The 26,476-nt window shown below is 33.8% G+C and overlaps 1 protein-coding gene and 1 pseudogene across 1 annotated transcript; both read left to right on the top strand.

The window, feature by feature from the left end:
• The first annotated feature begins 10,281 nt into the window (after nucleotides 1-10,281).
• On the top strand, nucleotides 10,282-17,536 carry LOC112030805 (wall-associated receptor kinase 2-like; annotated as a pseudogene).
• A 1,663-nt stretch (nucleotides 17,537-19,199) lies between these two features.
• On the top strand, nucleotides 19,200-20,691 carry LOC136062809 (wall-associated receptor kinase 3-like). Its single transcript, XM_065762377.1, has one exon. The coding sequence runs from the start codon at nucleotides 19,311-19,313 to the stop codon at nucleotides 20,358-20,360; it is 1,050 nt and encodes a 349-aa protein (XP_065618449.1). The 5' UTR covers nucleotides 19,200-19,310; the 3' UTR covers nucleotides 20,361-20,691.
• The last annotated feature ends 5,785 nt before the right edge of the window (nucleotides 20,692-26,476 follow it).

Genomic DNA, 26,476 nt, shown 5'->3' with positions numbered 1-26,476 from the left:
ATATCAAGAAATCAAACATACAACATATGATGGTAGTAACAAAAGCAGAACTATAGAGTAACTCTTGAGAAATAATCTCATCAGACAATGTTGTGGAAAAAAAATTAAAAAACTAGGATAAAGTAAACTTGTATAATATTGGGTCCGTTTGAATACCGCTTATTTTGCTGAAAACTGAAAACTGAAAACACTTTAGCAAATTAATTTTTTAAATGTGTGAATGATAATATGGGACCCTTTTTAATGAAAGTTTTGTATAAGAAAGAGGTTTGTGAGTCCTGTGAATAGTATACAGGACCCACGGGAAAACAAACCACACCACAGTACGCTTCTCTCCAAAAAAAAAAAAAAAAAAGGGAATCTGGACGCTGGACGCTTGGAATTCATCAGTACCCAAACTGGTACAATGTATATTTGTGCTTGGTAACGAGTCTAATGACATACCAAATCAATCAAAGCATCCATCACGCCTCCAACAACAGCACCAGCAATTAGCAGCAACTTAAGCAGCACCAGCATCAGTTATGCAGCAACTTCAGTTGAGCATTATTGCCACCTACCATGAGTATTGATCCAGCCAGCATAAATCCTAAAAATCAGCCACGCATATAAACTAGTTTTCTATCACTAGTGAAATTTGATAGAGTGAAAAACCTGACTTGGGCGTTATATAATACAATAGATAGAAAATAGATCTTGTATTTTTAAATTCTAGTGAAATTTGAAACCTTAGTACCATAACACGTTGCCAACAAAGAACTGAGCTATGGTTTTGCCGTTTCATCACTCAAACCATCTAAAATTGATATCAACATAGGTCTTCACAAATCCGTGACACCAATTGAAAACAAGGCATGCCCAACAATAATATATTTCAAAATGAAATCCCAGCAATTCATGATTTAGATCACACCCTTTCCAAAGTGGCGCACTTCTTTCCATGTAAATTTAACCATATTGAACTAACAAGGTCCTCTATAACTTTTGTATAACATTCCTATAGTTCTCTCTGTGATCAAGAAATTGTGCAGTAAAGCAAACTTTAAAAGGGCCAAACCTTTAAGATAACTGAGCTTAACAGATTCTACTTTGTAGTCGAACGAAGAAGTGGAGAGAGATTGGGACAACTTCAACTTTTTTTTTTCTGGGGAAACAAACAAAGAGTTAAATAGAGAGAGACCTGTAATCAAACGAAGAAGTGGAGGAGATGATATTGCGGACCACTGTGCCCCTCAGCTCGTCATCAGAGATGATATCGCCAACCACCGTGCCCTCAGATCGTCGTTGGAGCTATGTCATCGTCTACTGAACTAAAATCTAAAAAGAAAAAATTGTAACAGAGAATCTGAAAAAAAAAAAAAAAAAAAAAAAAAAAAAAAAAAAAAAAAAAAAAATTGTAACAGAGCATGCCCACCTAAGAACACCTGAGAAAAATTCCTGAAGTCTCACTGGTGATCGACCCGCGCACCTTCGTTTTTCTTCTCTCATCTTAAGAAATAAAACAATATTTTATTTTAATTTATCACAAAACAAAATATGAATCTCTTTGTTGTTGTTGTTGTTTTTTTTTTTTTTTTTTTTTNNNNAACTATAAGGATTTAGATCTTTAGATTTTTAGGGTACTTTATCAATAAATTTTCTTAAATCTTAACTACACTTTAATAATTTAATGATTTAAATTTACCATGTCAACATTCTACTGACAATATTATTAAAATAATAAAATAATGTTGTAAACAAAACAATTAAGGTTATTGTTAGTTGTAGGGTCTGTTTTTGTAGCCCAAACCAAAAGATATGGGTTAAAGGCCCAATGAACTCAGGACAATGAATTTGTAGAGAGTGGGCGAAAGAGCTGGGCTGGTTATGAAGTAAACAATGGCTGGCTAGGTTACTTGCAGTGATGATAACATGAAATAATGCTTAAACAACTCCATGAATGAATGTCCGAAGAGATGTTTTATTAAGTGAACAGTGATTACAACATTCAGAGTTACAGTAAAACTTCTATTTTCTTTTTCTCTCCCTCTATTATCAGGGACCCTTCTTCCTTATATAGCACCTTTTCCATCATCTCCACCGTCCACCTGTCTTCATCTGCATATCTACTCAAGTGCACGTCACTCATGTGTCCACTTTAGTTCTTTATGAGTGGCAGTAGCTGAAGTTGCACTGTTCAGGGGTCGTCTCCACATAAATGCGGCCAAAAAGCTGTTGCAGTGCATTAAATGGCGGTGGTAGCAGCTTTTCCTTTAGATATTTCATCGTTCTGATCATCTCCAGACCTACCCAGGACTTATCATTATCATTGGATTGCTAGGAAGATTATTCGGACCTTCCACACGTTTGTTTGATCAAGGCTATTTGTGGCCGAGGAGTAAGACATTTTCAGACCAGTAGTGACCTCTTCGGACGGTACTCCCCTCTACTTCTGGGTTTCCTGCCTTCAGATGGGCCGTCCCCACCCAACTATTGCTCCTCGGAAATATAATACTTCTTAACACGATGCCCCAGTCCCGTTAAATAGCTCTGGGTTTTTACCCCCACAATAGCCCCTCAAAATCTTAATTTTTCCCTCGCATCCGAAGAGGAAAAAAATGGATTTTGACTTGTCACGAAGTAAAAGCTTGAAAAACAGACAAAAATTCGGCCTGACACGTGTGTAGTATAGATGCGCGTGCTCCATCATTGCTGCCGTTGGTTTCCATATTCCCAAAGCGCTACATTAATTACTCCAGGGCCACCTTGTCCTTTGCATCCAACGTGGGCTATTAATCCAACGGATGGGTTCTTCCTCGGGATTTGGGCGAAATAACTTCCGCCCTTCGTTTGACCTCGTATAAAATATCAGAGGTAGACATTTCTCCTTCACTTTGCAACTCTCAGATCATCCCACAAGAACAAGCACACAAACATTTGAGCTCTTCCAATCACTGATTTCGCTCCTTCCCAGAGTCCTCAAGAATCCTTCTGCAAGTTCAAAGATCGGTCTCTAGTTCAGTTCTTGTAAGTTTCATCATCTCAATCCTTCAATTTTTCTCCGGCTGTCCTTTTCCCTTGAGCGACCATTTACACGCTGCTACATCGTACCTCCATTTTCCGTTGAGTGATGGGTAAACTCGAGTATTGGGTAGACAGCCCTGCCCAGTTGAGAAGTTAGGGCTACATACCGCATACCTCCAAACGTGGGTGTGAGTATATCCCTCAGAGAAAATATTAACTGATCAGAAAACGGGGGAAGTCGTGATTCCTGTCATCCCTCCTAGAAGGGAATGACGATTCCTATGGGCCCTATCACCACTAGCTACCTTCGAAACCATAGGATTACCCCTTGCACGTGCGCGCCTAATATGTTTAGGATCTTAGGAGCAATTGAGGACCTTAACTGTCACCTAGGATTGGGCTCACTTGGCTCGACGTGGTGCACATGTATGAGTTCCATAGCTAGCAAGGAGCGGGATATTATTTAAAATCTCGTTCCGATATTTTAGGCTCATTTCCTGCCTCTCCAAATCCAATAAAGGGATGAAGGATGACTATGTGATCATCTCGGGCGGTGGCATGACGACCCTCACTGTCCGACCAAGCCAGGAGAGCCAGTGGGACACATAGATTTAGGCACACTAACCATAGGCTCAGGATCTTCGTCTTTTAACATTTTTTATTCTTCTGTGTTGTTGTTTCCCAGTTTCTGACAAAGCTCTGCTGTGACTTGACAAATAAAAGAAACATTTCTCCTCGGCTCAGCCTTACAAACATCGCTGCGCTAACTTTTATTACGTCGGAGATTTTTTTTTTTTTTTTTTTTTTTTTTTTTGGGGGGGGTTAGAAAAGGGATATTCATTAAACTAAGGGTCCGTTTGGTTCCCGTAAAATATTTTTCGAAAAATAAGTATTTTCCGGAAATGCTATTATTCGGAAAAGGAAAATATTTTCAAGTGTTTGGTAATATTATGAAAATTGTTGTGGAAAATATTTTCATGTATTTGGTTCTATTAGGAAAATGCTATTTTCCTACAATTTTTTCCGACAGCAAATTCCGGCAACAACAACATCCGCCAACAACAACAACAACATCCAGCAACATCCGGCAACAACAACAACAATTTTCATTCCTCAGCTCCCAAACAAATATTAACATCATTCCTCAGTCCACAGCCACAAAAATACAAAACCCAAAGACAAAAAATCATCAACAACAACAATCAAACTTTATAAAAAAAAAAAAAAAAACTGAGAAATCGAGGAAGAGGGAGCGACGGGTTTGGGTCTAGGTCTGGGTTGACGTTGGAACGGTGCTGCGATTGTAATGAATCGAGGAAGAGGGAGCGACGTTGGGTCAAGGAAGATGGCGCGGTGCGATGGCCCGATCAAGGAGGCGATGGGTCTGGGTCGAGCGGCGTTGGAGCGATCGCCGCGGTGCTGCGATTTCCCTTTGATTGATCAGCGCGGTGCGATGGCAAGGTGCGAGACCGGTGCGATGGTGCGGTTCGTGGGTTCGTGGCGCCGGCGAAGTCGAGGGCTCGTGAACGCCGGCGATGAGCTATGGCGTTGGTTCGTTCTCTCTCTTGCTCTCTCTCTCTCTCTCTCGCTCGGTTTGGTTCTTCCTTCCTCTCTCTCTCTCTCTCTCTCTCTCTCTTTTTCCGGAAACACTTTGAAGTGAAAATAGGTACTGAAAATGATTTCAGTTGGGTAACGGAAAATTTGGAAGTGATTTTCCGGAAAATAGAATTTTCTGGAACAGCCAAACACGCGAAAATGTGGAAAACCATTTCCAGAAATGATTTACTCCCAATTCAAACGCAGCCTAAGTGATATTGGAAAAGTATGGAGGAACCCAAACTAATATGATTAATGATGGATCACAAATTATTTGGATAGATGGAATAAGTCAAAAACTCAATAATAAAATAAATAAATTTTTCTCAAAAAAAAAAAAAAGAATAAATAGCCCACTACCAAAGCAAAAAGACCAATGAGATACATGCATTCCCAACCAACAGAATTCTGCTAAGGATATAGGATTGAAATGACTCACACCACTCAATGAGATACAAATTATCATCACCCAAAGATATATAGAAACCGAAACTTCCACCCAAAGAATAGGAAAATGAAAATAGCAATTAAAATATTACCTTTTCAAGACCATAGTCATATAAGACTCGTATAAACTAGAAACAAATTAAAAGACTTAACTACCTAGGATTGCTAAACTAAAAAGCTAAGAGTATGTTTGACAACTGTTTTTTCCTCTGATTTTTTGTTTTTAAAAATAATTTTCTATTTTTTAGACTAAAAAACTTGGTTGGCAATCCAAAATAAACAGAAAACAAAAACTGTTCTCAAAACTCAGTTTGTGAAGGAAATTGAAAACATGCAAAATGTTGTTTTTAGTTTTTAATTTCAAAAGTCAATGAAAATACACATTTAACTGTCTCATTTAATGAGTTAGCATTAGAGTTCAAATCCTAATAACAACACATTTTAGTATTTTCTATTTTTTTCTACAATTTTTTTTTTTTTTAAATTTCAACTAACCAAACATTTTTTTGATTTCAAAAATTCAAGAAAAGTGTTTTTTTTTTCTTTATATTCCAAAAAACAAGTTTTTGAAAATAGAAAACAAAAACTATTACCCAATATTTCCTAGAAAATCCTTATTAAATGCTATTTGACTTATTGGTGAAACAACACATTAATCTTCTTAATTTTGAGGGAAAATTCATTCAAAATAATGGGTTTTATTTGTTGGACTTCAAAAACATCTTGGTTGGTGTAGGGACTGGATTTGAGCACTTCTTTAACTGGATGAGTGGACTTAGACCCAACTATTCCAATACAATGAATTTGTAGAGAATGGGTTAAAGAACTAGGCCTTAGCGAGGGTTACAACAACTAAACACAATTATGAGTAAACCGAATAACCAGAACGTCGACTAAAGTGTGAAAGGTTGTCCTCAGCCCTCCTCTGAGGGGCTTGTTGTTCTTATTATTTCTTCAGTATCTGGCTACAAGGGTTTCAAAGACAATACCAATTGTTACTATGTTTTCTGTTCTAACTTCCTCTCCCTTTTTCTTGGAGGATTACTTACATTATATACCCCATTCCAGTTGATCTTGGCCCTCCATTTGTATATCATGCAGGTCACTACTTGAGTATTTGTCCCATCAGCCACCTTACCAAACCTCCTGTGAGTTGTAGCAACCAAGGTAACCCTGTTCAGGGATCACTTCCTTATTAATGCGGCCAGGACGTTAGTTGTGGGCATTTAATGCGGAGGCGACAGCTTCTCCTTGAATTTTTTTTCCACCGTGCTCCCATGGCTGACCCATTATACTTGTCCTTTTCCTTGGGATGCTCTGAGAGGCTGCCATTGATGGCATGCCACTTTTCCCTTCTGTGATCTTGGTTGGCCAAGGACAGGATCATCCTCGGCGACGTTTCAGGGCACTTTGGACTTGCTTCTTTTGTCCTCAGCCATTTCTTCCCCCTCGGCGTGGGCCTTGGGTTTAGTATAAGGTAGACCGCAGTCGCCAAATTCTTTGATCCCACAATTGAATTTTAGCATCATATTGAACTAGTTAGAACTTGGGACATTCAAGTGTCACTAAGCAATAATGTTCTGTTTGTTTTAGCATTAATGTTTTCTGGAAAATAGTTCATTTTTCAAAAAGCATTTTCTAGAAAACTATCTCATTTTTCAGCGTTTGGTAATGACCTTGAAAATGAGTTTGAGAATGTTTTCTAGTGTTTGGTATGCAATTTATATATATATATATATATATATAGTATAATTTAAAACATGTGTATCATGTAAACCAACTAATGTAATTAATATAAATAAATAAAAATTAAAAAAAAAAACATGAATTTGGTTTCATACTAAAATTTTGACAATAGATACAATCAAAATTATTTGTTAAATTTTCATGATCTTTACCACTTATCTTGCTCATATATATGGACAGTAATGTACATATATATATATATATATATATTATATATATATATCAACTATTTTGTCTATATATATTAAAATTGATAGGAAAATACATCTTCAATAAATATAAATAACAAAACTTTTAATTGTCTACTCTTTTCCTAGTACTCTAATTGTTTACTATGATCAACCACAAATCTTCAGTATTACTCTAAATTATGCATTAACATAATGTATCTACATAATATATCATCACTACATAATATCTACACAATAAATCTGCCAACAAAAATTCCTCTAAACAATTATCATTCATTATACTAGTTTTATCACACATGCTCTGCACGTGCAATGAGACTTCTTTTTTTTTTTTTTTTTGAGTTTAATGTAATTTTTCAATTTGAATTTATCTCTTTTTTTTTCTTTTCTTTTTTTTTTCTTTTTTTTGCTTGAGAATTTATCTATTGTTTGTGAGGTTACATGGGAATGAATTTTTAAGAAACTAAAATTTAGGATTTGAAATAGAGAAAACTACTGGGTTTAGTGTGTGCTAGCTTTTAGGGAAAAAAAATGTCAAACTTGTGTGAGATATATTTAAATAGAGAGTGCTACTTTTTAGGAAAAAAAAATTTGCGGTATTTTTATTTTTTATTTTGTTGAATTACAATTTTAACCCCTTTTTTTAAGAATAAAGATTATCTATATCTCATTAGATTAGGGGTATTTTTTTAGTTTTTATGAAACTATAACTAACTTTTCTAAATACTCTTAATATATAGAGATAACAATATTATTAATTTACCATAAAGATTGTCCTTACTTCATTCTTTCTTTCTTCTTCTTATTTTTTTTATTTTTCTTTTGAATTTTTATGTGCAAAACGGAAGTAACTTCTGCCTGAAATCTATCAAACCAAAAATTTCTTAGAGAAAAAAGAAAATCAAGTTTGAAATTCAAAGCAAAGGATTAAGATTTTGGTAGAGAGGAATGAAATAATTACTTCTGCAAATTTGTTCACCTTTGCAAGTCGGAGCTATTGACCGATTAGTGTGGGGGAAAAAATCAAATCAAAGAATTGTGTTATAAAGGGGAAGAGAAACATGAAGAAAAGAGAGAAGAGAGACAAATAAGGAGAGAGAGAGAGAGAGAGAGAGAGAGAGAGAGATAGAGAGACCAAAGTTAGTGACAATGAGGATGTGAAGAGAGAAAAAGCAAAGGAAAAAGAGAAAAAGTGAGAGAGAGATTAATGTTTTCTAAGAAAATTTTTTAGAAAACAACCTATAAAAAAAATAAGCCTTATTTTTATTAGAATTTTTCGTTGATTAAAGATAATTTTTTGTTGATCAGTTTTTTTTTTGTGTTATCAAACACTAAAAAATGTGAAAAATTATAAAATGTTTTCAAGGAAAACAATAGTTATGCCCTTTTATCAAGGGCTATTAACTCCGCCACAACAGGAGGCGGGTTAGAAAAATACAACGACAGTGCTAGAGAGATGGTGGCACCCAAATTTTACAAGAGCATCCGCGCAGCAATCAGCATCCACGGTAGATTTGATCAACTCGATTGCTAGGAAATGTCAGATGTTTCCTGTCATCAGTTAGCAAAGGTTCCAGTGATTGGTTGTTCATAGAATTTTTCATGAGATGGACCACAATCTAGCATCTCTTCGCTGTCTTCCATGCCCTTTCAGTTTTTCTCCATATTTAATTTAACGCACTGACGTTTTACGTCTATAGTCTATACGTCACTTTCTTTGAACAAACGACAAACACTGTAGTCCCTACCAACTGCGATCAAGTATTCAACACTTCTTTTCACCTTTTTCTTTTCTGAATTGCACAGCTTCTTTAAACTACACCACAAACACATTACCCAAAAAAAGTTTTGTTATTTAACTGGGGTCTGTGGAATCCATCAAAATGTCGAAACATCACGAACCTTTTCTATGCTTTTGGAATGCCCACTTGGTTTAAGGATTTTGTAATGCCATTGGTTCCTTTGGTCACGTAAGTCACGTTGTGTCTGCTGGACAGCACGAGCAGATACTAAAAGCAAGAACCATCGTTATCCATTTGCTTTAGCAAAAAAAATTATTTTTTTTTTATATATATATATATATATAAAATAAAATTTTTCCCAGTCAATCCATACGCTAGACGTACATCAGCAATGATTTATAAACTCAATTATATAGCATGAATAGCATATTGTGGATTTTTTCCTAAAAGTTTCAGATTTCATTTTATTTTATTTTTTTATTATTTTTTTTAACTATAAGGGATTTAGATTTTCTGGATTTTTTAATGTACTTTATTAATAAATTTCTTTAAATCTTAATCACAATTTAATAATTTAATGATCTAAATTCTGCCATATCAGTATTCTACTGACAATATTCTTAAAATAATTAAATAATGTTGTAAACAAAACAATTAAGGTTATTGTTAATAGAATGCTAACATGGTAAAATTTAAACTATTAAATCACTAATGGCTTGTTTGGTAGTTTAGAGAGGGAGGAGAGTAGAGGAGAGTAGAGGGAAGGAGAGTAGTGGGGAGGAGAGTAGAGGAAAATAATTCACCTCCACCTTATTTGGATGTTTTTAAAATTAGTAAAGGAGAAGTGAGTAATTAGCCCTTCTCCTTGTGTAGTTTTGTTAATATAATAAGGGTAAATTAGGTAATTTACTTGGTCAATAGTTTATGTACTCTACTCCCCCTCCAAATCTCTCCAATTTGGGGGAATTAAAATTGAGGAGATAGAGGGAGTCCAAACCCCTCCAAACTCCTCCAAACCCCTCCCCCTCATTCTTTAAAAAACTTCCAAACAAAGTAATTGCATTACTCTCCCTCCCTCTACTCTACTCCCCCTCATTTTTTAAACATCCAAACATGCCATAAAGAATTTTTAAGATTTAAAGAAATCTAATTGATAGAATACTTTAGGAAATCTAAAAGATCTGAATCCAACTACAAGAGTGTTTTATACGGCTAGTTAAAAGCTCTTTTTATTCTTCATAGTTGACATAATTTTTTAAAGTAAAATATGTTAAAATTCTTTTGTGATTGTGTTAAGGCACAACTAAATGAATTTTAATTTGAATTAAAATGCTAAATTTAATCATTTAACACTCATGTATCATAGGATCGTCAAATTTCTAGGATTAAAATGAACTCATTTAATATAATAAGTTTAACAATTCCATCACTGTTCCGAATATCATAGGATCCTCTAATTTCTATTATTAGTTATTCTTCTCTCTTTCTCTCTCATGATTTTGGCCAATTAATATTGCTCACCCAAGCGACCAAATACAGACTTATATCTAGTGATTTGTCTCTCGAAAAAGGTACCTTTGCTTCTATAAAGTTTGCTATTCACGGCTGTTGATAGCACAAAACAAAACAGGGACAAAGAAAAAGGAAAACCATGGCTTTGTGTGGAGTGCTTTTAAAGCAACAGATACTGCTTTTGCTTGGGTTGATAGTTTTAGCAGCAACAAAAGCATCTCAACCCAATTCAAGCTGTGGAAACGTAAGCTGTGGAAATGTTAGCATCCCCTTCCCGTTTGGAACAGAAAGGGGTTGCTACCTTAATGAATCTTTCCTAATCACTTGTGACAACACTTCTGAGACTACACCAAAACCATTTCTGTCTTATACTAAAGTACCTGTGCTCAACATATCACTGGATGGTGAATTGCAAGTCTCAATCTCCAAAGCCCGTCGTTGTTCCAAAGGTGTCCCCGAAAACACGTCGGAGTTTAGAGCAGACAACACTCTGTCAAACTTTCATATCTCGTATACGAGGAACAAGTTCTTTGCAGTGGGTTGTAACATTTTTGGGTTTTTTGATGGCTATTCATCACAGGGAAAGAAATATCCTACTGGATGCGCAGCACTCTGTGACAACGACAGTGTGGTGGACACTTCTGAATGCTCTGGCATTGGCTGCTGTCAGGCTCCTATCCCAAAAGGAGTTTCAGGTTTTTCAGTGAACTTTTGGGACGTTGAACAAAACAAAGTCGTGGCAACCAACTTAAATTCATGTGATTACGGTTTAGTTACAGAAGAGGCATACAACATTTCGCTCCTACGTCAGAAATTTACAAAATAGAACGACTTTTCCAATGGTACTTGATTGGGCAGTTGGAGACGAGACATGCGAAGATGCAAAAGGAAATTCAGAAAGCTATGCATGTAAGGCAGAAAACAGTACATGTTACAATTCCACTAACGGTCCTGGGTACCGTTGCAATTGTTCCTCAGGTTTTGAAGGAAACCCATACCTCGTTCATGGTTGCAAGGTATTAGCTAAAGGATTTGGGGTTTTTTTTTTTTTTTTTTTTTTTTTTANAAGGCTAACTTTGCTGATGAGGAGAGGTTCAAGATCTTTCAGAAATGCAAGTGCTGTAACTGACATATTTGCAAGGGAATGTGCAAGAGTGGAGGGTTGCTGCTTGAAGGTAATTCAGTCAGAGGATCTTACCTTCTGCGACCAGGTTTGTGATCTCTTTATCTTGGCTCTTACATTTTTCATTGAGTAACGCTAGGAACATTCGATTTTTCATTGGAGGAGCATCAGTTTTACATAGGCTTAACATTGATACAACTTTTATTATGCATTAATCAAAATAGATTTATTGTTTTTATTTGGTCCCCTCTACTTCCAGAGAATTTAAACACATTGAAATAACATTCTTGAATTTCATCCTCCTCCACCCCCTCCCCCCCCCAAAAAAAAAAAAAAAAAAAAAAAAACACACACACACACACACACACACACACAAAGATTTACTAATTAATGAACTTTGTTAAATTAATTATTGGTCTTATTCATAAGTGAAATCAAAATAAATACTGATTTAGTCTTTTCTTTTCTTTTTTTATAAGAACAATAGAAAGGTAAGAAAATGAAAATATGAGGAGAAAGGGGGAGGAAAAAATTCTAAAAGCTAGTTTATTTATAAAAATAAAATTAAAAAAATATATAAAATAAAATTTTAAAAGGCTAATTGCTAAATTATTTGCAAAAAAAAAAAAAAAATTGAGACAAATACACACTACAATTTTTAGGCCCTCATATATTTTTAGTTTCAATTTTCGTCTTATACATTTAATTATGTCAATTTCATCTTTAAAACTTCCAAAAGAAGTTCCTTTAATTTTTCAATTCTTTCCCTCAACTCTATATGAAGTCATTTTTATGCCGATAATTTGATTTAGTTAAAGGTAAAATTGATTTGATTTTTAAAATTGAGGGATGAAATTGACATAATTAATAAAAAGAGATCAAATTGATAAAATACAGTATATTATCGAGAAAGAAATTGAAACTTAGTAAGGTATAATATGGCCAACATAATGCTCTCAATCCATTTAATCAGTACCTTCCCTTTGCTCCTCTTTCAAATTTTCTTCCTATCAAACGCATCAAAAACTATTAAATATGTCACTTTCTTTTAACCTAAAGTTACACAAACTCCCCCTACCAAACGCACTTATCCTCTTTTCTTTTTTTTCTTTTTTCTTTTTTTTTTTTCCTTTTTTTTTTTTTGGTGGGGAATTGCTCTGCTTCTTTAAACTAAACGACAAACGTAAAGTCTGTGAGAAATATCCCCAACTTTATTAGTCACGTTAGTCACACTTTTGTTGGAGAAAGTGAAACGGTAATAAAAGAAAGAATCAACGTTATCCTCTTTTTATCTATCTTCTTTGTTTAGTTTTTTTCAGTTGGACTCGATTTAAAAGCTACAATAATAAAACATTCTTTATGGTTATGATTTTTCTCAGCCAAGACATATACGTCATATACTAAAAGGGCACCACCTTTAATTAGCTTTAAACGTTTAAAAGTTGAAAAAGAGCTGTTCCTCTTTATTTCCTAGAGACTATCACAAAAAATTGAAGCTCCAATGGCTGCTGTTGAATAATTTTTTTTTATAAAAATGTAATGATGATATGTAATATTCCTCTCACATGAGTTCATTCCATGTGAAAGATGTATTACATATCAGTATTGTGCCCAGAGAATCACTATAGCACTTTAAAAAATAAATTTGTTGACAGTACAAGAAATTGTCCATTGTATTCTCGACTATATTGATGGACGATGTTAGGGCTTCTTTAACAATCTATCTACAAATAAAGTCAAATAAAAAAAGGTAAAGAACACTAGTATAGTGTTGGTCAAAGGCCCTCCAATGATCAAGTTAAAAATAGTGAAAAAAAATTCAATTAATAATACAATTTGAGAGAATTATATGGCTAGTTTGTAGATATCAAAATGCCTACTTTTTTCTTCCAACAAAATGGCTAATTTGTTGGATAGTATTTAATTAATTATGTGAACATGTGGCAAGTATTTGTTGGTGGAGTATAGAGTAGAGCAGAAAAAGTGGGACAGAAGATTTGGACTCTCCACTCTATACTCTACCAATAAATACTTGCCACGTGATACTATTAATTAATAACTATAGTATTAATAAGTCCATAATGATAGTATTTAATTAATTAAGTGAACATGTGGCAACAGAAGATTTGGACTCTCCACTCTATACTCCACCAATAAATACTTGCCACATAATACTATTAATTAATAACCGTAGTATTAATAAGTCAATAATGATAGTATTTAATTAATTAAGTGAACATGTGGCAAGTATTTATTTGTGGAGTATAGAGTAGAGTAGAAAAAGTGGGACAGAAGATTTAGACTCGTGGTTTTAGAGCATTCATCTTCATTTTGGTAATGAATGTTCTCATTTATGAATTGGGAAACACTTTCCATAAGTACTAGACATTTATTATCTTCAACGGTCATTCATCTATTAGGTTTGTACGTTACTCCTTTATTATGGATGATTAAGAATTTACACACATCATTTGCTATAGTGATTTTCTACATCTAAATAGTCATTATAGCTCTCCAAACCCTTAATTATTTTGTAATTGTTCTCAATACCAACAAACCGTCACAAACATAACCTCAAGAAAATTCTCTCTCTCTAGGTTCTCTTGAATTTAGTAGGTTGGGTATGGATTAAGTGTAGGGAGAAATAAGTTAATGAAACATAGAAATTTTGAGGGAGAAAAAAAAAAAAGAATAAAAATATTATTTTAATGAAATAGAGAAAAGACGAGGACGTTGTTTAAGGGTATGTTTGAAAAACTGGTTTGTTTAAATGAAAAATATGTTTCTAATTCTTCAAGTTTGCACGAAAATTTAAATAGATGATCCTAAACTAAAGCTCGAATCCTGAACTTCGATGTTAAAACTCGTTAGTGTACTATTTCACTTTTTAATAGATTTAATAAATTAAAATAAAAATCCTAATTTATTTGTTAAAATGATATTCAATATCCAACCCCCCCCCTTTTTTTTATAATTCATTATTTTGGTAAAGAAAAATTAAGAAAGTAGGGGAAAAAGATATCAATATAAATGAATGAATGAGGATGATGATATATAGATAAATAATAGCAATAATAAAATAAAATAATGATCTTCGTAATAACTATATATGGTTATTATGAAGATCATTATATATAAATAATAATAACAATGACAATAACAATAATTCTTATTATATAAATATTAGCAAATAATTGAATTAGTTGAGTTCAAGGAGAAAAAAAACAAAATAATCTTCTTATGTCCTTTACATCTCTTATATTTAAAAAACTATTTGACAAAAGTATTATAACAACTTATACATTTTTAATGTTTATAATAGAGACACTTATAGTTCAAATTTTTTCACTATAACAATCAAATTATAAAAGAAAAAAAAATGTTTAAAAAATAATAATAAAATATTTTGTTACATAGACAAGTCAAAGGCAATGCATTTTAAAGTTGGCTCATATTTGACTTTGGGCCAATAGTCAAAGGACTTAATTATAGTTGGTTTGATAGTTCGAATAACGCCGCGCTATAAGATACAATGGCATTTTAGGAATTTAGACCTGATTTTTTTTTTTTTTTTTTCAGAGAAAACACCGGATAGTGTCAGGTTATGTAAATACTGTTTTAATCCTATTTTCACATTTAATGAGTTATTGCTTATTAGTTGTTCACTCCTTTGGACGTAAGAACAATGTTGAACCACGTATATTCTGTGTTGAAATATTGATTTAAATTTGCCATGGTATTTTCAAAGAAATTATACAATCTTAGCTAATTTTCTTATTCTCAACCAACAAAGGGACATTGTCTTTTTTAGAAAGGATCGATGTCCAATCAAACTTGGTTCACCAGTTCTCTTTTAGTTGTGCTTTTCTTTTTTTCTTTTCTTTTTTTTTTTCTTTTTTTGAGATGAAAGAAATTTGATAGTCACTCATAGTATATGTTACTGTAGCAGTCAAAATGTTTGCCATTACGAAGGCAATGATATTAACAAAAGAATAAAGTTAAAATGTTCTACTTGCTGAAAAAATGCATATTTGAGGATGTGCAGGTATCAGCTTAATAAGCCTCTTAGTAGTTCTTTTGGGAGGTTCTTGGATACTTTGGGGATGGAAAAGAAGAAAGCACATCAGAATCAAAGAAAAATTCTTTCAACAAAATGGTGGCCTATTGTTAAAACAGCAACTTTCTAGTAACCAATGGTCTATGGAGAGAACCAAAATCTTTACATCAGAAGAGTTGAAAAAGGCCACCAACAACTACGATGAGAATACAATCCTTGGCCAAGGAGGCTATGGAACGGTGTATAAAGGAACACTATCTGATAACAGAGTCGTTGCCATTAAAAAGTCAAAAATTGGTGATCAAAGCCAAATTCAGCAATTCATAAATGAAGTGATTGTGCTTACCCAAATTAGCCATAAGAATGTGGTTAAGTTATTTGGTTGTTGCCTAGAAACAGAAGTGCCCTTACTAGTTTATGAATTCATTACAAATGGGACTCTTAGTGAGCACATTCATGATAAAGGCCGATCATCCTTACTTTCATGGGAAAAACGTTTGAAGATTGCAACAGAAACTGCTGAAGCACTTGCATACTTGCATTCAGCAACTTCTATGCCAATTATTTTTTTTTTTTTTTTTTTTTTTTTTTTTTTTTTTTTTTTTTTTTTTTTTTTTTTTTTTTTTTTTTTTTTTTTTTTGAGATGAAAGAAATTGGATAATCACTCATAGTATATGTTACTGTAGCAGTCAACTGCAAATTGCACTGTAAATAAATTTTGATGGTGTCATCTTCATATGATACACAGGTTATATATTTATTTTTCTATTTGTGTCAAAATGTTTGCCATTACGAAGGCAATGATATTAACAAAAGTATAAAGTTAAAATGTCCTACTTGCTGAGGAAACGCATGTTTGGGTATGTGCAGGTATCAGCATAATAAGCCTCTTAGTAGTTCTTTTGGGAGGTTCTTGGATACTTTGGGGTTGGAAAAGAAGAAAGCACATCAGAATCAAAGAAAAATTCTTTCAACAAAATGGTGGCCTATTGTTAAAACAGCAACTTTCTAGTAACCAATGGTCTATCGAGACAACCAAAATATTTACATCAGAAGAGTTGAAAAAGGCCACCAACAACTACGATGAGAATAAAATCCTTGGCCAAGGAGGCTATGGAACAGTGTATAAAGGAAAACTATCTGATAACAGAGTCGTTGCCATTAAAAAGTCAAAAATTGGTGATCAAAGCCAAATTCAGCAATTCATAAATGAAGTGATTGTGCTTACCCAAATTAGCCATAGGAATGTGGTTAAGTTATTTGGTTGTTGCCTAGAAATAGAAGTGCCCTTACTAGTTTATGAATTCATTACAAATGGGACTCTTTGTGAGCACATTCATGATAAAGGCCGATCATCCTTACTTTCATGGGAAAAACGTCTGAAGATTGCAACAGAAACTGCTGAAGCACTTGCATACTTGCATTCAGCAACTTCTATGCCAATTATACACAGAGATGTGAAAACTGCAAATATACTATTAGACGATAATTACACAGCAAAAGTGGCTGACTTTGGAGCTTCAAGGTTGGTACCTCTTGATCAAACACAATTGACCACTTTAGTGCAAGGAACTTTGGGGTACTTGGACCCAGAATACTTGCAAACTAGCCAACTAATAGAAAAAAAGTGATGTCTATAGCTTTGGCGTTGTTATGGCAGAGCTGCTGACAGGTAAGAAGGCACTTTCTTTTGATAGGCCTGAAATTGATAGAAATCTAGCAATATCCTTTGTTTCTGCTATAAAAGAGGATCGCCTACTTCAAATTCTTGACTCACATTGTTAATGAGGGTAATATTGAGCAACTAATGGAAGTTTCTAATGTTGCAAAAAGGTGCCTAAAGTTGAGAGGGGAGGATAGACCTTCTATGAAAGAGGTGGCAACAGAGCTAGAGGGATTGAAGAGTATGGAAAAATATTCATTGGGAAGCATTGATGTCAATACAGAAAAGACTGAGTACTTGCTCAGTGCAACTAGTCACTCTTTTGAAATTGAAGGTTGTTCTACCAGTACAACTGCCAAGTATGATAGCATGAAAGACCAATTATTGAAACTCGTAGATAATGGGAGATAATTACTTACTCTTCGCTAATATATTGGTACACTTGATAATTAAATTTGCTGTGGTGTTATTACCAAGTAAGCAATCAACTGAGAATCTTGGAAGTTCAAAAGTTGTTTGGAAAGTTGGACTTAACCTATGGGTCTGTCTTAAAATAAGATGAGTATTTATTGAATATTATCATGTGTGCCTTGTAACTTGTATGTATCTTAGGAGTTAGGTTCTGACTATTAAAAGTTGTAGTAATTAAGGGAGTACTTGTATCATTAGTGTAAGGTTGAAATTTATCAACTATCTTGTTGGTTTTATTCCGTGCCAATTTGCTTGTAATTTAGCACTTAGTAACCCTGTATTTAGGTGGGATTCATGTAAGGGTAGTGTGTGAAGAGAGTGTGAAGAATTGCTCAACTTTGTGCCAAGAAGCAAGAACTCGCGGCTAGAACTCGCGACTGACTTGTGGCTTGCAAGCCGCCAACTGCTGTGCACGTGAGGTTAAATACAGATTGCAAAACGGAGTGTCAACACTGTCTGTGGTGGAAAATTTGCTAATCATTGATAAGCAGCTAACATTTATAATAGATGTATTTTTATTTTTATTTTTATTTAGTCTAAGAAAAAAGTGTTTTACTTTTTACTTTTCCAAAAAATGAAAAGTGAATCGGTTTGTTATTCTCTTTGAGCTCTTTGTTGCTCAGTTTGCTCCATATAAGTGCCCGTTTGTTTGCACTTTCTTCTAGCAAAAAGTGCTTTTTAAACCCAAAAAATAATATTTGCGTTTGGTAAAGTTTTAAATGCAGTTTTTTCTAAAAAGCTACGTTTTGAAATGTGAAGGCCTTGCGCGTTTTGGCACATCAGCTTTAAGCTGCAGTTGCAAAACGCACAAACGCGTTTTCTCAACAAAAAAAAAAAATTATTGTTGGTGAGTTTCTCTTTTTCCTAAATTGCCCATGGTTTTTTCTGCTCCTCTATGCTGCTGTGCTGTGGCATCTCGTCTTCTTCTTTTTTTGTGCTGCTTCTTCTTCTTCTCTTCTCTTTTTTTTTTTTAATTTTTTTATTTACGTCTTACATATCTAACCTCAAAAAAAACCTTTTGAATTCGGTAGAGTTTTTGATAAATGAAAAATATGGAGTAGAGAGAGGGAGGGAGGGAGGGAGATAGATACAATGGCATTTTAGGAATTTAGACCTGATTTTTTTTTTTTTTTTTCAGAGAAAACACCGGATAGTGTCAGGTTATGTAAATACTGTTTTAATCCTATTTTCACATTTAATGAGTTATTGCTTATTAGTTGTTCACTCCTTTGGACGTAAGAACAATGTTGAACCACGTATATTCTGTGTTGAAATATTGATTTAAATTTGCCATGGTATTTTCAAAGAAATTATACAATCTTAGCTAATTTTCTTATTCTCAACCAACAAAGGGACATTGTCTTTTTTAGAAAGGATCGATGTCCAATCAAACTTGGTTCACCAGTTCTCTTTTAGTTGTGCTTTTCTTTTTTTCTTTTCTTTTTTTTTTTCTTTTTTTGAGATGAAAGAAATTTGATAGTCACTCATAGTATATGTTACTGTAGCAGTCAAAATGTTTGCCATTACGAAGGCAATGATATTAACAAAAGAATAAAGTTAAAATGTTCTACTTGCTGAAAAAATGCATATTTGAGGATGTGCAGGTATCAGCTTAATAAGCCTCTTAGTAGTTCTTTTGGGAGGTTCTTGGATACTTTGGGGATGGAAAAGAAGAAAGCACATCAGAATCAAAGAAAAATTCTTTCAACAAAATGGTGGCCTATTGTTAAAACAGCAACTTTCTAGTAACCAATGGTCTATGGAGAGAACCAAAATCTTTACATCAGAAGAGTTGAAAAAGGCCACCAACAACTACGATGAGAATACAATCCTTGGCCAAGGAGGCTATGGAACGGTGTATAAAGGAACACTATCTGATAACAGAGTCGTTGCCATTAAAAAGTCAAAAATTGGTGATCAAAGCCAAATTCAGCAATTCATAAATGAAGTGATTGTGCTTACCCAAATTAGCCATAAGAATGTGGTTAAGTTATTTGGTTGTTGCCTAGAAACAGAAGTGCCCTTACTAGTTTATGAATTCATTACAAATGGGACTCTTAGTGAGCACATTCATGATAAAGGCCGATCATCCTTACTTTCATGGGAAAAACGTTTGAAGATTGCAACAGAAACTGCTGAAGCACTTGCATACTTGCATTCAGCAACTTCTATGCCAATTATACACAGAGATGTGAAAACTGCAAATATACTATTAGACGATAATTACACAGCAAAAGTAGCTGACTTTGGAGCTTCAAGGTTGGTACCTCTTGATCAAACACAATTGACCACTTTGGTGCAAGGAACTTTGGGGTACTTGGACCCAGAATACTTGCAAACTAGCCAACTAACAGAAAAAAGTGATGTATATAGTTTTGGCGTTGTTATGGCAGAGCTGCTAACAGGTATGAAGGCACTTTCTTTTGATAGGCCTGAAATTGATAGAAATCTTGCAATATCCTTTGTTTCTGCTATAAAAGAGGATCGCCTACTTCAAATTTTTGAAACTCACATTGTTAATGAGGGTAATATTGAGCAACTAAAGGAAGTTTCTAATGTTGCAAAAAGGTGCCTAAAGTTGAGAGGGGAGGATAGGCCTTCTATGAAAGAGGTGGCAACAGAGCTAGAGGGATTGAAGAGTATGGAAAAACATTCATTGGGAAGCATTGATGTCAATACAAAAAAGACTGAGTACTTGCTCAGTGCAACTAGTCACTCTTTTGAAATTGAAGGTTGTTCTACTAGTACAACTGCCGAGTATGATAGCATGAAAGACCAATTATTGAAACTCGTAGATAATGGGAGATAATTACTTACTCTTCGCTAATATATTGGTATCAATTGATAATTGAATTTGCTGTGGTGTTATTACCAAGTAAGCAATAGACTGAGAATCTTGGAAGTTCAAAAGTTGTTTGGAAAGTTGGACTTAGCCTATGGGTCTGTCTTAAAATAAGATGAGTATTTATTGAATATTATCATGTGTGCCTTGTAACTTGTATGTATCTTGTGAGTTAGGTTCTGACTATTAAAAGTTGTAGTAATTAAGGGAGTACCTGAATCTTAGGTTATATGTATGATGGAGACGTAGGATTCTGATTAAGTCTTTTATATTGATTGTAATCATTTGGTTCAGTGCATTTTCCATTTATCCATTTCTTTTTGTTGCAGCACCTATGAATTTTCTAATTTCCTCTTCCTCCCTTTTCACACAATTTATAGCTAATCATATACTGCATCTCTTTTGGTTACCAAAAATTAGTGGGACTAGATGGTGGAAGTAGAAGTGAAAAAGAAATTCTGTATGACACTATTTTGCTTTTGAATATGTTATAGATTAGTTCACAAAAATGAAATTGATAAAATAGAAACACAATGTAAGAAGAAACAGTGATAAAGTAGAAAAAAAAAAAAAAAAACTTAAACCTCGTAAACAATTTGAAAATGAAGTTGTCAATGGCGAGAGAATAGTTACCTCTCAAATTGAAATTGGATTTGTAAAGTTGTGATTTATGACTATATTTTATGTTGGCTTTTGATAGGCCAAGAATATATTGACCCCTTGTGATAAATTAATTGATTAATTAGCCAAATTTATTAATTAATTAAATTAACATGCAAACGTGTGGTAGAATAAACAAATCACCAAATATCTAAATACAGAGGAAATTAAATTTGATACAGGTGATTTGTTTACGAATGGGGCAAACCACCGAGACAAAACCCCATCAGATAATTTTAAGGTCACCACTTTTGAGAATCCACTATTATCACAACAAGCGATTACAAGTAAAGGAATCTCAGTATCTTATACCAACATACAGTTGAACCCTTACACTAATACCCAATTGGACTTGTTCTGTAGTGACAATATCTCCTTCAATGTACGGCTCCCAGTATGTGGCTAACCAATTGCGTGAATCCCAGTACACAATTTCAATCACCAACTAGAGAAGGTTGTTGGCTGCAAATTTCATCACACAATAAATATCAAGAAGCTCCTTGATTACAAAACCTTACGATGCACAAACACAGCAGCTTCTTCACAAGAAAGATGAACTATTGCAAATTCTGTCTCCAATCATAATTTGCTTGAACAAACTTTGCTCAACACTTGTACAACTTGTTCCACCTTTGACGGCCCTTAAAATAATCTTTGTTAGGTTCTAAATGTTTAGAACAATTGGCAAATCGTGAACACAAACTTGTCTAGATATAGATCTTAGAGTCTATAAGTTTTATTAGATAATGCTCAAGGTGATTCAAGTCAAGATTCAAGAACATACAAGCTGCAGGAAGAAGACTTCGTATTCTACCTGGTTCGATCAATTGAAGAACAGGCTCGATCGATCGAAAATCGTATCTGCAGAATTTTAAGTCGGCCCAAATAGCAGCTTAAGCCCATTAAGGATTAGGGTTTTAGATCTAATTCTCCCACTATATAAAGGAAACCCTAAGCCACGTTTTTGACAGCTTTTAGAGAGAGAGAAGAGAGTGTCTCTTTTGTATCTAGGGTTTTGTACCCAAACCTCTCTAAGGTCTTTGTTGCTCATACTACTGTTTATGTGAATCTTTTGTGAGATCTTTGAGGAGCTTTCCTTCACATAAACTTAGGGTTATCAACATCTTGATAATTATTCAGTTGCAGATTCAAGAACTTAAAGATACACAAGTGGGGGTGCTTGTAGTTAATTGAAGAGTCCAAGAAAGAAGGAGTCCGTGGATTCGGAGCTTGCACGTGGTCGTGTTACTAAGTTCTATTGGTGGGTAGTATTAGGAAGTCGAGTGGGGAACTTGTAGTCCTTTTGTATGAACTTCGATTCTTTCATAGTGGATTCAGGTTTGCCTTGAGGATCGGTGGGTCAAATCTTCCCCAGGTTTTTACCGTGTGGTTTCCTGGGTGATCATATCATTGTGTCTTTTATTATTCCGCTTCTTTATTATTTTGATATGATTATTTGATTGCTTTAACTTAGAATTTCATAATTTGACTAAGTAACAACTTAGCTAATTAATCTACGCTAACCAATCTGGTTGTTCTAAGGGGTCTAAAACCGTTCAAGTGGTGTCAGAGCAGGTAGCTCTTCTGTTTTAGATCTTTTGATCTAAGAGCTGATCTTTGACCCCTATTATCATGGATAATTTGAAGTGTCTTTCTGCTCATGCTTCTACTGATTTTATTGATGCCTATGATGTTTTGAATAAAAAGGACACTATTGTTTTTGTTGATTTTTTTGATGCTTTTGAAACTCTTCGTAAGGAATTATCTAAATCTTTGACAATTTCTAAGAAATTCAAGGAAGAGTTAAAATTGGCTAATCTTGAAAAAGAGGAATTGATTGTGAGATTAGATGAATCTAATAAAAAGAATGAATTTTTGAGAAATCAAATTTCCTCTCAAGATGAAAAGATGAAAAGCTTGGAACAAGAGTTAGTTGAATCTAAAGCTAAAATTGAAAATTTGACTAGTACCAAGCCTGTTGTTGATAACAGAAGTGTTTCTGTTTCTCTTAAGCCTAAAACTGAGAAAGTTTATATCCCTCCTTTTAAGAGGAATAACAAAGAAAAGACTTATTTTGCTAAGTTAGACAAAGGTAAAAGTTCTGATGTAGACGCTGAAGTTTCTGCACCTAAGTCTAAACCTACTGTTAGAGAGCATAATAAATTTGTTTTTGTGCTTACTTGTCACCTTTGTGGTGTTGTTGGTCATATTAGACCAAATTGTTCTTTGTTAAGGCAAAAACCTAAATCTGAGACTAGACTTGTTGTTAGGAATACTGATGTTCCTAAATTTGTTCCTGTTTGTCACTTTTGTGTTGTCTCTGGTCACATTCGTCCTAATTGTCATAAATTGAAATTTAAGCATTTTGTGTTTCAATCTAGGATATGTGATGAGATTTCTCCTGCCATAAGTCCATATAAATTGTTTCATATTCTTTTGAAATATTTGAGCTTGTTGGCTTATGAAAGGAATTTGTAGGATTTCAGTCTCTCTTAGAAGTTTGGTGTAATTCCTCAAATACACTCTGTTTCACATGAATTTTCACCTACAAAGCGGAAGACTCGTGCTAGATGGGTGAGAAAAGATTCTCCAAGGTGAGTGTTGCTAACTTGTCCCTGATTTAATTCTTTCAATTATTTGTGGACATGTTTTGTTTTTGGTTTTTTTTTTTTTTTTTTTTTTATTAAAAAAAATCCAAAAACATTGAAATATTATTTGTGGACATGTTTTGTTTTTGGTTTTTTTTTTTTTTTTTTTTTTATTAAAAAAAATCCAAAAACATTGAAAATTTTCAAAAAGACAAAAATATTTTTATTTTGAGTCTTGTTTTATTTTTCTTGAGGATTACATGGGTTATGATATCCCTCTCTTGATTTAAAACATGCTTGACATTGTGGAGAAACTTGAATAGTTTGTGCTAAGCTATTTCTGATTTTGTATGAGTATGTACTGGTTTGTACATATACTCATGGGTTAATTAAGAAATTGATATTTCTTGTTTATGTACCCTTTATAGCTTAGTTAAACACTGTCATGCATTGCATTTGCATTGATTCATTTAGCATAATTTGTGTTTTTTTTTTTTTTTTTTTGGTCATATAGCTTTTAAAACCAAAAAGATTTTTGTAATTTGTATTTCACATCTTGGGTTTATAATCAAAGATTGGCCATATTATCTTTACATAACAAGTTTATGTACCTTATTTAGTTTTGATGAGCTTATTTATTGCACTTTACTAGTTGAAGTTTTGTAGTGCATGTTGTGTGGGAAAGATGTTTATGGTGTTTATCACTTTGTCTTGATCTTGAAGTCACATGTTAGTTGACTGTCGGACTTGATCCTTTTGAGAAAGGAATAAATAACCATCTCACCACTGTTCACTAGCCAATCATGAACACCTTAGTGCATATCATAAGATTCTGTGCTCGAGAAAGTGTAGCACATGCACAAAAAGAACATAAGGTGTTGCCTCGGCTTAATTGCTTAATGATAAAATTGGTGTGTACTATTAGGCTTGATGCCATCTCACATAAATAAAATTGGTGTGTGCTATTAGGCTTGATGCCATCTCACAAAAAAAAAACTGGGGCAAAAATACAAGAAACTTACATGATTGCAAGCTTTTGTTCTAGGAGATGTGGGAGTTATAGGATGTAACTCTTTAGGTGATAGTCTCTTTTAAATTCTATGTGATGGATTGTATAGACTTTGTGATTAATTGCTATTCACATATCACCTCACATGTATCTCAAGCTTTTGCTAGTTGCACACACTACACAAGTTACTCTTTGTTAAACTTGGTACATTTTATTGTGTGTGATCTTGTTGTGACCATCCAAGATTAAAAGTTCCTTGATTTTAATGCAAAATGTGTATAATGTTTGCGCTTTGAGGACAAATTGATTGAAAATCTTGATTTTAGAATATCTTGGTTAAATTCAAGTGTTTTTGAAAAACTTTTCATCTCATACTCATGCATTTTTTTTATAAAACAATGTGCTTTGAGGAGTTTCTGCATTAAAATGCTATCTTTTTCAAAAATCTAATTTTTCCAGACTTTCGATCGATCGAACCCGTTTTTCGATCAATCAAATTGCGATTAAATTTTTTGGTTTGAGTCTGCCTAACTCGATTGATGTTCGATCGATTCTCAATCGATCGAAACTGAAAAATTTTCAATTTCTATGTTTTTGACCAAAATTTTTTATGCATCATTTGTGTTTAGGATTCACATGCATTGCATTGTTTTTATATCCACCTTGTAGTTTTGCAGTCATATCTCTCATTTTTTTCACACATAACATGCATATACTTTGCTAAATTGGGTACTTAACTTGATTTAAAAATTGATTGATTAATTTTTAAGTTTTGTACATTCTAGTATATGCTATTTCTTATGTGTGAACTTTAGAAAATATTTTTCTTAAGAGATATGATGGATAATCAATGTGCAAATATTTTCTCTACTCATGCAACTATTTCTAGGTCACATAGTGCCATGTTTGCATTTTATTGAAAGAGAGAATATTTTTTCTTCATGTGTATCCTCACCTTAGTTTTTAACTTTGGTTTGTGTGTTTTTAACTTTGGTCCTGCTGGTGAGGATGTTCCTGATCCTGTTGGTGATGCTGCTGCTGCTGCTGTTTTTCCCCCACCTCATTTATTTTTCCCCAAAACTGTTTTTCCCAAAACTTGTTTTGTTTTTCCTATTTTTGATAGAGGGAGAAAAGTTTTTTTAACCTGTGTTGTTCATAGGGGGAGCTGTCTCTATTTTCTATAGAGTTGAATTCTTTTGTGTCCCCTTCTTTCTCTATTTTCTCTTATCCTTTGTTGCATATGTTGACTGTTTACTCTTTGCATGAGTTGTCTTTGTCAATACGTGACAAAAAGGGGGAGAAATAGTTATGTGGGAATATGTGTAGAAAATACAAGAATGTTATGTTTAGAAGGAGTTAACATTTTTTTTTATGTATCTAACTTAAGAGAAGAGTTAGTTTGCATATTTGTTGATTTACTGTTTTTCTGTCACACATGCGTTTATGTGTTTGTTGAGTGTTTCAGGAAATATACAGGTTGATTCAATTGAGCTGTTGTCTACACTTACAACTGATGGATAGTAGTTAGGTTGAATTTGTTGTAATGAGCATTTTATTGTATTGGGTTGTTCTTGTATTTGAGCATTTCATTCTGTATGGAAGTTTTGTCACGAATTGCCAAAGGGGGAGATTGTTAGGTTCTAAATGTTTAGAACAATTGGCAAATTGTGAACACAAACTTGTCTAGATATAGATCTTAGAGTCTATAGGTTTTATTAAACAATGCTCAAGGTGATTCAAGTCAAGATTCAAGAACATACAAGCTGCAGGAAGAAGACTTCATATTCTGCCTGGTTCGATCAATCGAAGAACAGGCTCGATCGATC

Source organism: Quercus suber, unplaced genomic scaffold, assembly GCF_002906115.3.
Source record: "Quercus suber isolate HL8 unplaced genomic scaffold, Cork oak 2.0 scaffold_455, whole genome shotgun sequence".
NCBI lineage: Eukaryota > Viridiplantae > Streptophyta > Magnoliopsida > Fagales > Fagaceae > Quercus > Quercus suber.
Note: the sequence above shows the minus strand (reverse complement) of the source record. Positions and strands in the feature narration are given on the sequence as shown.